General features: G+C 36.8%; 1 protein-coding gene and 1 pseudogene across 1 annotated transcript in view; one reads left to right on the top strand and one right to left on the bottom strand.

Moving 5' to 3' along the window:
- Axdnd1 (axonemal dynein light chain domain containing 1) overlaps positions 1–15,907 on the top strand; it is an 85,944-nt gene that overhangs the window by 18,561 nt on the left and 51,476 nt on the right. Inside the window, exons 9-11 of the mRNA XM_026388475.2 lie at positions 436–576; positions 1,342–1,446; positions 8,779–8,899. Of these exons, the coding sequence (XP_026244260.2) occupies positions 436–576; positions 1,342–1,446; positions 8,779–8,899 (367 nt within the window). The remainder of the gene's footprint in view (positions 1–435; positions 577–1,341; positions 1,447–8,778; positions 8,900–15,907) is intronic.
- Positions 11,902–15,454, bottom strand: LOC113182522 (kinesin-like protein KIF3B; annotated as a pseudogene).

The raw sequence follows: 15,907 nt of genomic DNA, 5'->3' as shown, positions 1-15,907 counted from the left end.
TTGTATGAACATGGCGGGAAAACACAGCCAAGATTCCTTTCTTTCCCTGTTGTTCTTCCCACATATGTTTTATGAATGTCTGTTTATTATTTCTTTTCTTTACTTTTTCTGTCATACATTTTCTGGCTCCCTTTTTCTTTCCTTTTGTGATTTTCCCCCCTCTACCGACACCCAGTCCTCTTCCACTTTGGGCCAGCACTGGCTGCTTTTTACCATCATTGGGTGAAAAATGAGAAATGAACTCTTGGACTCTATGGGTCCTGAATTCTGATCCCTGCTAAGTGTATGCTGGGCCTCACCCTTCCTTTTCCTCATTCTTTAGCTTCTTTGAGCCATTTCAGGATTTTTGGAGCCACTGTGGGCTTCTGCCACTTTGAAAGGGAAGTTTGCATTTTGCTTTTGCATGATATTGTGTTCCCCTTGTTTCTCATTCAGAGAGAGGTATGTGCAAATGCTTGACCAGATTGCCCAGGAGATGATTGACTTCTACAAAGACTTGGTAGCTCAGCGAATGATGGACCAGCGCATTTTAGAAGAATTGTATAATTTCAAGAATGTTATTGAAGAACTGACCAGGTAAAAAGTGTGATTATCCTAAACACACACAAAAAAGTCCAGAGCCATTTGTCTAAAGAGTAAAAAATATTGATGGAGAATAAATGGATAAAGGTGGAAACTCTTGTCTTCTTTCATGTTTAGCAAGCAAATGGAAAGAACTGGATATTGCAATAGGGGTAAGTGAAGAGAAATGAGTCACACAGGTTAATGCAGAACTTAAGATCTACGCATATTTGATAGGGAAGAGACTCTTGCTCTCTCTTCCAAGATACAGATATTTATCTTAATCAGATTTACAGAGCATTACCATAACTATGGATGTTAAGGTTCAAATTTTAAAGAGAATAAATAATATATAGCAATCAAGATTTGTGATTATCTAACCTGGTAACAAGATGACTAGTGGAAAGAATAAAGAGGACAGTATAGGCAGATCAGAGAGTGGGGTAGAGCAGAGTGGTGGCCTTGTCCATCAGCATCTGTCTCCACTTTACTTTAGGGGATACCCCATTATATCTTCTTTCTGCCTTTTCCTGCCAATGTGAGTCAGTTGCTAAACCTCACAAGATTCCATCCAGAATGCATACTAGATTTCTTGATTTGCAAGTAGATGAGAGAGCTCAGCTGGAAAAGCATTAAACTGAAGATTTCTTGATGTTATGGGATGGAAAAACTAGGGCAATACACACAATAACCAAGAAGAAAATACCTGATTTCCTGGATAGAAACTTTGTGGAAGTTTCCAACTGTGATTTTGAATTTTTTTTTGCTTTATTTTGACAGGGAACTGTGTCTGGTTCGGGCACAGGATATTAAATTAACAGAGGAAGCAGAGAAAGCCCACAAAGATTTAGCACAAGCTCTTTTAGATGCTGAAAAGAATGCTAGGTAAGTTGCTTAAGGTATATGTAAATTATGTAGGGGGAAAGGGAGAAGATTCTGTAGCTTCTGAAATAACATATAATGCTAGCTAAATTTTTAAATTCCCAAAACACATATAATTTACTTTATCTGAATTGGGTAATAGGTGGAAAGAAAATGTGATTTTTTTTTCCTTGCTGGGGATTGAACTGAAGAAAATGTGATTTTTCTCTTGTAGGCATATTGTTTGTTTTAGCCTTAATCATTTTGTTGAATGACATTTGAAGGTTATTCCTTTTTGGTTTTCTAGTAGAAAGTATAGAGAGGCAGTGTGCATAGCACAAATTCTGGAACCATACTATTTCTTTGCAACTTTGGGGAAGTTGCTTTATTTTCTTGAGTCTTAGTTTGCCCATAAAATTGGGATTATAATATCACCTATCTTTTGGGGGTTATTATGAGGACTAAAGGTATTAATATAAATAAAGCACTTGGAATGGTGCTTGGCACCTACTCAGTGCCCTGACAGTACGATATATTTTTATTCTGTTTTCCTTTTTGTAAAATTTTATAAGTTATGAAATGTTCAGACATTCAGAAAAATAAAGCATTATAACAAACACTCATGCACACTCCATCCTAATTTTCAAATGTTTACTATCATGTGATACTTGCCCCATATTGTTTTTGTTTGGGGATGTAGCTTTCTTCCTGAGCTAGGTACATCCCCAGCATTTTTTATATGTTGTTTTGAAACAGGGTCTTGCTGAGTTGCCAGGGTTGGCTTCAAACTTGTGTTCTTCTTGCCTTGCACTGTGGCATTATAGCTGTGTGCCACCATGCCCAGCTTCATACCTTTTTTTTAGGAAACAAAATATTTAAAAATTTTAAGAGCTATATCCATTAACCTTTATAGAAATATTTAAAAAATTTAAGAGCTATCTCCATTAGCCTTCTTTACTCTTCAGAATTAATTACTAGTCAGCAGTTATGTGACTTTCCTGTTTTTATGTTTTCTACATCTTTATATATTAAAACCCAATATATATTGTCATTTTATGTTTGTAAAATTTGCTTTTACCAACCAATACTACAGTTTTGAGATTTGTCCATTGAGATTCATACAGAATAAATAAATTTATTTTTACTGCTGTGTATATTAAGTCATATGACTAATAATTTATGGATCCATTCAATAGTATGAATTGATTTTTCAGTTAATAAAATAATAATCCCTAGCATTTGTTGAGCGTATGTAGTGACATCTCGGACACTATTCTAAGTTGTTTACATATGGCATCTCTTCGAGGCATTGTTGAAATGTACACTTTATAAATGTCTTTTTTGTGAGTGACTTTTCGAGAGATGTAAACCTACAAGTGGGATTACTGAGTCACAGGATGTGCATAGCCTTGCTGTGCTAGATGCTGCCAAAAGTTATACCATGTCGTTGTACCAGTGTATCAGGATATGAGAGCTCTCTCTTGTCAATATCTTTTATCAATCTGCTAGGTAAGAAAAGGTATTTGTTTTTTTTATTGCATTTTTCTAATTAGTTCTGTGGTAAATCTAGTTCTTTTTTTAGATGTAATGAATCTACTGAGGTCTTAATGTTTTTATGCTATTTCAGGGATTAGCAAACTTTTTCTGAAAAGGGTCAGATAGTGAGATGTGTTTTTTTTCCCTTTTTCTTTTTCTTTTTTTTTTTTTGGCAGTACTGGGATTGAACCCAGGGGCACTCTACTACTGAGCTATGTCTCCAACCATTTTAATTTTAATTAAACTTTATTTTTATTTTAATTTGCACCCATATTCTGTTGGTTCTTTTAACCATCCAAAAGTGTGAAAAGCAACCTGGTGTGGTTGCTTGTAATCCTAGGGACTCAGGCTGAGGTGGGTGGCCTAGAAGTTCAAGGTCAACCTCAGCAATTTAATGAGACCCTGTCTTGAGATAAAAAACACTGGGGACAAAACATGGTATAGTGCACCTGGGTTCAATCCCCAGTTCTCCCCTCATATATAATATATACATTAAGGAAAATAAAATTTAAAAAGTTAAATTGTAAAACTCTTAACTTGTGGGTTATACAAAAATACAAATGATAGGCAAGATTTGATCCATAGGCTGTAACTTCATATCTGATTACATCTTTTGTTGGTTAAAAATGTTGTGACAATCTGGGCGCAGTGGCACATGCCTGTAATCCCAGCGGCTTGGGAGGCTGAAGCTGGAGGATCACGAGTTCACAGCCAGCCTCAGTAATGGTGAGGCGCTAAACAACTCAGTGAGACCCTGTCTCTAAATAAAATACAAAATAGGGCTGGGGATGTGGCTCAGTTGTTGAGTGTCCCTGAGTTCAATCCCCAATACCCTCCCACCCCCACAAAAAACAGTTGTGACAAATATGCCTTGTAAATAATGTAAAAATACAAACAAAAGTGAAGATAAAACCATAATCTCACTACCAACTACCACTACTATAAATACCTTAATGTGTATTATTGTGGATATTTCCTTCAGTATACATGTGCTTACATGTATACATATTTTAATACTAAAACTGTTTTGCATATACTGTTTTATGGCCAGTTTCTTTTTCAGTTAGGAATCCCTATCTATTTGATACATTTTCATAGATTACCTAGATCATATTTGAAATTTCCCTTTTGTTTCCAAAATGTCTTTTATGTTGGGTTGTCTAAACAGTATTCAATCTAGGACCACACATGGCATTTTGCTTTATGTCTTTTTTAATCTAGCCTGTGCTTAGGCTTTAAAAAAAAAAAAAACTTACTGAAGAATGATTTTATTTATTTTTTAAATGCAAAGTAATACCAGTGTATATAAGATTTGGGCACAATTCAGGAGCCACTTGTCAAAAGAAACTAACTTTATTTTTAGAACTACACACGCCAAACAAAACAGCTCCTCAGGAAAAAACCCTCAGAGCCCAACTGCCACCACCGGCTTCCCACAAGCCTCTCACCCCAACACCAGCCTCTCCACCTCCCACAATCCTCCTGCTCTTGAGGCCGATTGGCTGGGTTGCATGGGCGGAGCCAAAGAAGTCCCCCAGTGAGCAGCTCCATGGTCTGAAAGGGCAGGGAAACAGCCCAATGAGCATCACCGCAGAGGAGCCGATCAGCTAGATGTTGCTGGGGCCGCTGTGAGTCAAATCATCAGCCGGCAGCTGGAAGTTTGCTGGGGCCCCTTTGGCTATGGCTCTCAACATCTCCCCCTCTCTATTTAAACAACAAGCATGTGGCTTAGGGACTGTGCCTGCCTTAGGTTGTCCAATACTACATATGGTCCTTACCCATCATCGGATGAGCTGACCTCAGGGCGTCAGCCTCCTGTCTTAGGTTGGTACCATTGTAATTGGATCTTACCCGTCATTGACTACCGGTCCAGTATACAGCCACACCTGTGGAGAGGTACCAGGGGGGGGGGTGAGGTTCTTTGCCTCACCTTTGTTGGCTCCCAAATTTTAGCTGAACGATCATGGCAAGCAGAAGGGAGGAAGATACACCAAGCCAATTGACGGCTCCTGTTGGAAAAATTGTACCACCGATGACATCATCAGCAAAAATACCCCAACACTACCTCAAGTCGCTGCACCAACAGATAGTTCACAATACATACAAGTGAGTTCACAATGCATACAAGTGACACATAGTCTAGGCAAGTTCTGCAAGCAGTTCAGTGATGGCTATTGCAGAAGCTGTAGATTAGTTTTATCTTTGTCTTCACCGGCATTGGGATGAAGATAGGAATTCTGGCAATAATGGCTAAAGAAAAAATTATGTAACATTCCAGAAGGCACTAAAATAAAACAATTTTCTTAACAATTTACATTGTCTTCACTGGCACTGGGATGAAGATAGAAATTCTGGCAATAATGGCTAAAGAAAAAATTGTATAACATTCCAGAAGGCACTAAAAGAAAACAATTTTCTTAACAATTTACATTATCTTGAAGAGAATTATTAAATATAATGAAAAGGAAAGGTGAAAGTAAACAAACAGATCTGTTAACCTCCTTTTTTGTTTACATATTAAAACAATCCTTAACAGTTGTTTACCCAATTTAAATTAAACCATTTAAATCACGTGAATAAAAAAAATATTTGGATCCATTTTTTCATGAGCGCTCATCATATATGATATATGGACATATGTACATTCAAACATATAACACAAAACACAAGAGTGCACACATAATATAATACATACAACACATAACATAATAGTAAAGGCCTTATAACTTTTTACAGGTGAAATCTCCATTGCAATGTTTAAAAACTCTATAGTCAAAAAAATAGAACTGATCAGCAAAACATTAACCTAGGTCTGTATGAGCTCAAAAAACAAAATAGAACTTCATGATATGGGAAAGGGCAATAATAAAATAGGTATTGAAAAAAGCATCCTGGTTCTGTCGCAGATGTAAGAATAGCCAAACTGGAGTTCTGGATATCAGCTGTTATGGATTTGAGCCAAATCATCTTCTTTTTGGTCTGTAGAAATCGCTTTAGTTAATTTCTCTGGAATCCAAATCGGCTGTTGTTCTCCCTGTGGAAACACATAAAGAGACCCCCGACTCCAGGCAATCTCTGGGTCAGGACCTTAGTTAATCTCTCTGGAATCCAAATCGGCTGCTGTTCTCCCTGTGGAAACACACAAACAGACCCCCGACTCCAGACAATTATTGGGTCAGGACCTTTCCATTGTCCTGTTAGAATATCCTTCCAAAGTACCTTGGGCTTATGTACATTTTTTGGACACATATGCCTTTCCGCAGCACTAAGCCCTGATGAATCCAAATTTAAAAAGTTTAGAGTAAAAAGGGTTATTTTAAGTTTATCTTTGGGGAATATATATCCCTTCCCAATTCAGTCTTTTTGCTTTAATAAGTACATTTTAATAGTTTGATGAGCTCTTTCAACTCACAGTTTTTAATTTAAATCTTATATACACTGGTATTTCTTTGCATTTAAAAAATAAATAAAATCATTCTTCAGTAAGTTTTTTTTTTTTTTTTTTTTTTTAAAGCCTAAGCACAGGCTAGATTAAAAAAGACATAAAGCAAAATGCCACGTGTGGTCCTAGATTGAATACTGTTTAGACAACCCAACATAAAAGACATTTTGGAAACAAAAGGGAAATTTCAAATATGATCTAGGTAATCTATGAAAATGTATCAAATAGATAGGGATAACAATTCAAATTATTTACTAGAATAAGAGGAGGTAACTTATTCATTGTATATACTTTTGTATATACTATTGTTTTCTGTAGCTGTTTTATCCTTCACATCTTCCTATATAACTGTTCCATAATCATTGTCTTCCTTTTTTTTTTTCCTTTGTACTGAGGATTGAACCAAGGGGAACTTTACACTGAACTACATTTCCAGCCCCTTTTATTTTTCATTTGAGACAGGGGTCTTGCTAAGTTGCTCAGCCTGGCCTTGAACTAATGGGCATTATAAGACCCCCCAAAAAAAAAAGAAAAGTCAAACAAAAAAAATAGCACTTTCTCAAATCAGAAAGGAAGAGATGAAAAGGGAGAAGGAAGTTTTGTTTTCTTTATCACTGTTGGTTCTAAAACAAAAATGTTGGTTCTAAAGTGGGATGGTTATCTTTTTGTGCGATGTGAAATTTTTTAATATTTTTTTCTCATAACTGATTTTTAATTGAAAAATAAATATAAAACATAAATATAAAATAAAGAATATCCATAATTATTTTCTTCTAAGGTTAACTGTTATTAATGTTTTATTTATTTTCTTTTCTATGCATTTTTAATAAAAATGAAATAAAACTGAATATATAATTTTTATCATTTTTTCATTTTATGCCATAAAATGAAATGTTTTCCTAGGTATCAAAGTATCAGCTGCAAGAGTGCTTTTATCATAGAACTTAATCATATTTTATCTGGCCATTCTGTCTTTTGTTATTAGATATTGAGTTTGTTTCTGAATTTTTTTGCTTTTGCTCTTATGAATTAAGATCATTAATTCCTTTTTAAAAATTGTTTTCTAACTCTCAGACACTAAAGTGCACAAATCTTAAAGGTATCACTTAATGAATTTTTACATGTATATTCACTTGTGTGAACTTATTTATTTATTTAGAGTATCTGGGATTGAACTCAGGAGTACCTGACCACTGAGCCACATCCTCAGCCTTATTTTGTATTTTATTAGAGACAGGGTCTCACTGAGTTGCTTAGCACCTTGCTTTTGCTGAGGCTGGCTTTGACCTTGCGATCCTCTTGCCTCAGCCACCAGAGCCACAGGGATTACAGGCGTTGCCACCTTACCCGGCTTGTATTTCTTATTGATTTTGAACAAATGGAAATCTCCAAATAGAAGGAGCCTTTAAAAGAGTTAATATCCCTTAGGAGGAAGTGTTCTAAAAGATTTGTGAGATACTATTTGTCACTTTAAAACTTCTGTGTTTGCATTTAATTTCAGAAATTTTTAATTTTGAGAGAAGCTTCAGTGTAACTTAGAAGGAAAAGATATGCTCTGGTAGACATGAAGAAATAATGAGTAACAAAGAGCTGTTTAATTATACTTAAGCCTTTGGTGGGCTGGGAGGAATTTCTTTTAATCTTGTACTAATTATGTATAATTTAAAATTAATTAATCACTTAGTTAATTTAGTACCAGGGATTGAACCCAAGGACATTCAACTACTGAGCCACATTCCCAGCCCTTTTTATTGTATTTTATTTTTATTAAAAATTTTTTTTAATTTTAGTTGTTGATGGACCTTTATTTTATTTATTTTTATGTGTTGCCTCACACATACTAGGCAAATGATCTACCACTTATCCACAACTCCAGTCCCCCTTTTTATTTATTTTTTTATTGGGACAGGGCCTTACTAAGTTGCTGAGGCTGTCTTTGAACTCACCCCCCTCCTACCTTAGCCTCCCGAGTTGCTGAAATTACAGGCATGTGCCATGACACTTGGCTAAAATTTAAAATTTAGAGGCTCACAGTTATTGGGATTTATGCCTTTAATAAAGAAGCCTAAGTTTATGGTCAAAGAAGCATAACAATAAAACTGCTATATTACTGTTACTTGTATTCTAATTTATCATTATATATAACTATATATATATAGTTATATATAATTAATTGGGATATCATATTGTTAAAATTTAGTGAATAGATAAAAGATTTATGAATGAAACATTTTCTTCTATTTCATTCTATATAGTATATACAGTAGATATCAATTATACCATATTGTGACAAATTTTAAAGGAACAAATTGCCTATTTTATAATAGTCCTCTTTTAAAAAATATGTCTAAATAGCTGTTTCTTAATTTTTCTTTTAGAATTGTAGAAGAATACCATGACTTATATACATTACAAAGAGGAAGGATGGAGAATGATATTAAACACTTAATGGAAGAAAGAGATATATGGAGCGCAGCTACATATGAATTGGCCCTGAAGGTTTGTTCTCTGGATCTACTGTTCTCTGGATCCACAGCTCAAAGTTTATTGGTTAAAGTTTCATTTTTCAATTTTAATCATAGACAAAACAACAAAAGAATAAAGTGTATATTTATTGATAAACAAGGTAGCTTTTGTGTGCCTTGAAAATGAAAGGTAAATTTTTTTTTCTTTTTCTTTTCTGTGTTAGGTACTAACTATTGCACAATTCAGAATTTGTTTGTTTTTCATCAGAATATATAGAGTATGAACAAGAATTCTTTTTAGTTTGTTTGGAAATGTTAAAAATTCAACTTTATGTAATAATAAACTAGAAAAGGTGGTTCTTATTTTTTGTATAATGGAATCATTAGGATCACTGAATATCACACCCTGTCTCTTTACCTTGGTATATAACAAGTGAATTAAAATATGGCAGTGGAACATGATGGTAATTCTTTAGGGAAATTGCAAAGTTCCAAAATATTCTGTATTTCTAAAATGTTTACCTTTTGATTGCCTGTTCTGACATATGGGACGTATGGGTATTAACAGTGAATTATGACCCCGTAATAGACTAAATAGTTGGTCTAGTTGGATTGCTTTGGTAGTCTACTAGTGGCAAGTCACAGTGTTCTCCATGGAGATAGCCTGCATAATACATTTATATTAGAGTTGTGTATTAGATCCTTCCTTCCATGGGAGCTTGTCAATTATTTGATGAAAATGTAGAAGCCTTCCTTGTCAAAGTTTCAGATGCCCTAAAGTTAGAGATAAATTTAATATACTGAAGGGTTTATAAAGACTTGTGTTGAGAGCCACAGCCAAAGGGGCCCCAACAAACTTCCAGCTGCCGGCTGATGATTTGGCTCACAGTGGCCCCAGCAACATCTAGCTGATTGGCTCCTCTGTGGTCATGTTCATTGGGCTGTTTCCCTGCCCTTCAGACTGCCAGCTGATGATTGGCTCACAGCGGCCCCAGCAACATCTAGCTGATTGGCTCCTCTGCGGTCATGTTCATTGGGCTGTTTCCCTGCCCTTCAGACTACAGAACTGCTCATTGGGGGACTTCTTTGGCTCCGCCCACGCGACCTAGCCAATCGGCCTCAAGAGCAGGAGGATTGTGGGAGGTGGTTGTTGGTGTGGGGGTGAGAGGCTTGTGGAAGCCGGTGGTGGCAGTTGGGCTCTGAGGGTTTTTCCTGAGGAGCTGTTTTGCTTGGCGTTTATAGTTCTAAAAATAAAGTTAGTTTCTTTTGACAAGAGGCTCCTGAATTGTGCCCAGCCAGATTGCGGCAGACTTGTTTATTTGGGAAAATTTATTTACTTGACAGAAATAATTATTAGAAATCTGGAGCATTATTGGGGACGTGTTAGAGATATTCCCATTCAAGAGAAAAGGGTTTTCTGTTATTCCTAGAATTTCGGCTGTCACTGAACTTATTAGTTAAGATAATAAAATACAAATATAACCAAGAAGTATAAATACTGAAAGAAAGGTGCAAAATTCTGTTATTTGCTAGTGATAAAATTATTTAGTCAGAAAACTGGAAAAATGAATGTAAATATTATTTGAGTTAATTAGCCTTTATTAAGGTAGCTAGATACAAGATAAATACTGTTTGCAGAACCCAGCAAATACACATCAATAATTAGCAATTTAAAATGCAGAGGCAAAACAACAGGAATAAGACCTAAACAGTAGTGAAAACTCTAAAATTTCACTAAAAGATCTTAATTAGACACAGGGTCTTGCTGAGTCGCTTAGACTGGCTTTGAATTTGTGATCTTCCTGCTTCAGCTCCCCAAGTCCCTGGGATTACAGGTGTGCACCACCACGCCTGGCGGGAAATATTAATTTTTTTAAAAAAATATTTATTTTTTAGTTTTAGGTGGACACAATATCTTTATTTTACATTTATGTGGTGCTGAGGATTGAACCCAGTGCCTCTTGCATGCTAGGCAAGTGTTCTACCACTGAGACACAACCCCAGACCCGGGAAATATTAATTTTTAAAGCAAAGTTTGAGCACCTTATGGGTCAGGCAATATGCCATATTCTGGTTGATAAAACAAAAATAATTGACAAAAACTTAAAAACTGAGAGATTCAAATATTGCATCAATCTAGAATGATAGGCTTATCCAAACAAATGAAATATTAGCAGGGATACATGTATAGATTATCCTTATTAATGTTATTAACATTAATAATACTATGATTATAACATTTAAAAGAATAGCAGCTATCATTCATTACTATGTGTCAGATATTTACTAAAGGAGTAATTAGCACTGTTTTTTCAGTGATCTCATGAAAGAGGGCCATAATTACCCTCATTTTTCACATGAGGAAATTGGGACTCAGGGAATTTGCCTAAGTTTACATAGGTAATGCCTAGCAAGTCTGCTCTAGAGCCTGAACTCCCAATTACCATGATATTCTGTCTTCAGGGACAAATAGATCAAATTCAGGGCAGACACCTAATGAGACCCAGTGTAAAAGCAACCTATGTAAGAAAAAAGTTCAATGGCATTGAAATGACTGCAAATTCACTATAAGGCAATTTCATGAGATGGTTCTTAAAATAATGCTAGATCTGACAAGATGAGAAGAAAGAAAATAGGTGGAGATAGTTGTCCCATATTCCTCTGGAATGGTCAAACCTTATCTAGGTTACATCCATCCTGATGCAGAATTGTAAAAAAGTCATTGGTAATTGTTTTTACTTATTTTTTTTAAAGTTTTTGTTGTTATTGTAGTTGGACATAATATCTTTATTAATTTTATGTGGTGTTGAAGATTGAACCCAGCACCTTGCACATGCTAGGTGAGCACTCTATTGCTGAGCCCCAGCCCCAGCCCCAATAATAATTTTTGAAAAGTAAGAAATCACATGAAACTGACCTCTGTTTTATTTAAAGTTATATACATAAATGGAAGGACTTTAAAGAAGAGGAAGGAAACGGTAAGAACCAAATTCAGGATGAGGTGTACCCTCTGAGAGAAGGGAACAGCAGAAGCTTCTAAAGATTCTGCTGCATACCTTTCACTAAAACCTGAGAAAGAAAATTGTATGAATTGTTTTCATTTGTAGTCTAGATATTGTACTCTCTTCTTATGTTTTCCATTCCAGGTTTTCTAAGGAATTCCATACTGCTTTCCATTGTGGTTTGCAGTCCCATCAGCAATATATAAGTGTACCTTGTTCCCCACATCCTCTCCAACTTTTATTGTTACTTGTATTCTTGATAATTGCCATTCTGACTGGAGTGAGATGGAATATCAGTATAGTTTTAATTTGCATATTTCTAATTGCTAGAGATGTTGAACATTTTTTCATATATTTGTTGACCGATCTATTTCTTTTTTTATAATATATTATGCTTACATTTTTAAATACCTTTATTTAATTAATTAATTTATTTTTATGAGGTGTTGGGGATTGAATCCAGGGCCTCGCATGTGCTAGGTGAGCGCTGTACCACTGAGCCACAATCCCAGCCCCCACCAATCATATTTCTTCTGTGAGGTGTGTGTTCAGTTCCTTTGCCCATTTATTGATTGAGTTATTTGGGTTTTGGTGTTAAGTTTTTTAGTTCATTGTATATCCTGGGAATTAATGCTCTATCTAAGGTGCAGGTGGCAAAGATTTTCTCCCATTCTGTAGGCTCTCTCTTCATACTCTTGATTGTTTCCTTGACTGTGAAGAAGTTTTTTAGTTTGATTCCATTACATTTATTGATTCCTGGTTTTACTGATCCACTTTGAATTGAGTTTTGTGCAGGGTGAGAGATAGGGTTTCAATTTCAGTCTACTACATATGGATCTCCAGTTTTCCCAGCACCATTTGTTGAAGAGGTTATCTTTTCTCCAATGTATGTTTATGGTGCCCTTGTCTAGTATGAGATAACTGTTTATGTGGGTGTGTCTCTGTGTCTTCTATTCTGTTTCATTGGTCTTCATGTCTGTTTTGGTGCCAATACCATGCCATATACTCTGTAGTATAATTTAAGGTCTGGTGTGGGGGGATACATCATGGGTATTAGAGTTATTGCTGTTTTTTATACTGTGCATATATTTAATTATTATTATAAATCCAATTTTTATTTATTTTTAAATTTGAAAAAATTGTTTTCTTCATTTTAATTCAATTCAACAAATGTTTATTGAGCACTAGATGAACATGGAGCTGTTGGAAGTGGCTAACCAAAAAAAATCCTTAGTATCTTTTTCGTGAGTGTGTGTGTGTGTGTGTGTGTGTGGTGTTCAGTATAGGCTCTCATGCATGCCAGGCAAGTGTTCTACCACTGTGTATTCCCCCAACCCTTTTTATTTTAACACAGGGTCTTGCTTAGTTGTCCAGGATGGCTGTTAACTTGGATCCTTCTGCCTTGGCCTCCCGAGTAACTAGGATTACAGACATACACCACTGTGCCTGGCCTTTGTATTTTTTTTTAAATTTTTTTAATATTTATTTTTTCGTTTTCGGCAGACACAACATCTTTGTATGTGGTGTTGAGGATCGAACCGGGCCACATGCATGCCAGGCGAGTGCACTAACTCTTGAGCCACATCCCCAGCCCCTGTATTTTTTTTTAAGTAAAAGAAAAAGCAGTGATGGGGGAAAGGGCCTAGGAATGCATGGTACCTTGATTTTGGTACCTAGCATCTCAGCAGCATCCTTCTCCTACTGCATGTCCTCCATCTATCTTTTTCTCCTTCTTATTTAGCAGCCTCAACTTCTCTCTCTCTCTCTCCCCCCCTCCCCCTTAATGTGTGTGTGTGTGTGTGTGTGTGTGTGTGTGTGTATTAGCTATCAATGGACCTTTATTGACTTATTTATCTGCAGTGCTGAGGATCAAACCCAGGGCCTCACATATGCCAGGCAAATGCTCTGTTACTGAGCCACAACCCAGTCCCCTCATCTTCTCTTCTACAACCAAGCTGTGGTCTTCTACAAGGGCCTGGCTTCTCAATCCAGTTTTTCTTGCTGTTCCCTCCAGTAATCATCCTCATCATTGCTTTTCTCCTCACCCCCTTCTCCTTCCTGTTTCTCCTCCCTCCCTCCACTGCTATCACTTTCCCTCCACTTCTCTTGCCTCTTCCTCCTGCCAATGGACTGCTTTTCCAGCTGGGCCTGGAGTTGAGCATTTTCTTCTTGGAATTATGGAAGGAGGGCATCCTTTGGTTCCTCATTGACCCTTGGCTTGTTCTCAATGGTTTTGCCATGGGTGGCATATCTCAAAGTGGTCAGAGCCTCTTCTACATTGTATAATATAGGACTCACATTGGCTGCTGTACAATCTTCGCATCGCCACCAGGGGAATCTGAGAGGAGCCTGGTAAGTTTTGAGTCTGGATATGGAATGTGAATGCTTTTCTCATCTACCAGGGTAGAGATGGCATTACCCAAGGCTGAAAGGGAAGGTTGATCTTTGTTGCTTCCTTCAGTTTTTTCCCTGTGCACTGATCTTGACTTGCCATTCACTGCCAACAAGATCTACCAGGTTCCCTACCTGGATGTGGTTTCTACCATCAAGACTGACTTCACTGCTCTTGATAGTGGTGACAGAGGTAGCACAAGAACATGAGCTGTGCTCATTCATGTTGGTAGCACCAAGAGATTGGTTCTGGTTCCCCACATTTATCACATCTTCTATCTCCTTCATGCTTTTGATGACAAAGGAAGATAAGTCTTTGTCTACATTACTGTGTCAGGGCTCTCTTTGAACTCAGCCTTTTGGTCTGATTCTTTGAGAACAAATCTCAGATCTCCTCCTGGTAGATCTCTAAGAAAGAAGCCCTGTCAAGGTACTGCTGATTTTGTGATCAAGAGATGTGGGTAAAGATGTGGTCAAATGAATTGGGGATTATCCCTCTTTTTTCAGGGTCACCATGGACTTCTTTCATAGTGTAGGTTTTCCCAGTCCCAGTTTGTCCATAGGCAAAATGGTCCCATTAAAACTTTGCAGGACGGAGTCCATGAGTGGTCAGAACATCTTATCATAGAATCCAAACTGCTTGGTGCTCTAGTCATAGACTGCATATAAGGCAAAGGTATTGGGCATTTTATGGGCTGTGCCTTCGGAGTTCTTCACAGACAACTTCCCTAGATTTATGTCCAGGTCCACCGCCTTTTCATAGGAAATGGTCTTTTCCTTGCATTTATGGGCCGACAGCAATCCACCACTTGGAATGTTTCTGAGCTTTTTAACTTTGATATGATGAGCTCTGACCATATCAGTCTTGGGAGCTAAGAATCTAAAATGTCTCAGGATACTAAGGTCCTATGGCCCGAGCCAAAAGCAGGTCGTAGCAGGGACGGAGTTAGCAGCAGCAAACCCCAGACTCAGTCATTGCCTGCTGTCCTGATGGGGAGAGACTGTGGCTGCTCCATCATTGACATATTCAGAGAAACAGTCATGACACTATATATGTAAGAAACAAGATTGAACTAGGCATATTAGTTCAGTAGGAGAGAAAAAAAAAAAAGACAAGTGTGCTTCCTCACACTAAGGAATTTAAATAGTAGATAACTGACCCCTGGTGAGCCTTTCTGTACAGGATTATCTTGCATTGACGGGGTGTGTGTTAGATTATCCCTAAAGTACCTTCCAACTGGAAAAATATCACCTAGAATGTTAACTCTGAAACGAGGACTTTTGTTTTTTGTTCATGGCTATATCCACAGTGTCTAGAACAGTCATTCATTAAGTGATTCTCAGAGTGTGGCTCAGGGAACCTTGGGGAGTGGGGAGGATCCAAAAGACCTTTTTGGTAGCTCTGTGATGTCAAAATTAATTTCTTAAGAACATTAAGATGTTCTTTCTGGGGCTGGGGTTGTGGCTCAGTGGTAGAACACTTGCCTAGCATGGGTGAGGCACTAGGTTCAATCCTCAGCACCACATAAAAATCAATTTTAAAAAATAAAGGCATTGTGTCCACCTACAACTAAAAATATATTTTAAAAAGTTGTTACTTGCCATTTTCACTCTCATTCATTTATGAGTGTGCAGTGGATTTTTTAGAA

This window comes from Urocitellus parryii, chromosome 9, assembly GCF_045843805.1.
Source record: "Urocitellus parryii isolate mUroPar1 chromosome 9, mUroPar1.hap1, whole genome shotgun sequence".
Lineage (NCBI taxonomy): Eukaryota > Metazoa > Chordata > Mammalia > Rodentia > Sciuridae > Urocitellus > Urocitellus parryii.
Note: the sequence above shows the minus strand (reverse complement) of the source record. Positions and strands in the feature narration are given on the sequence as shown.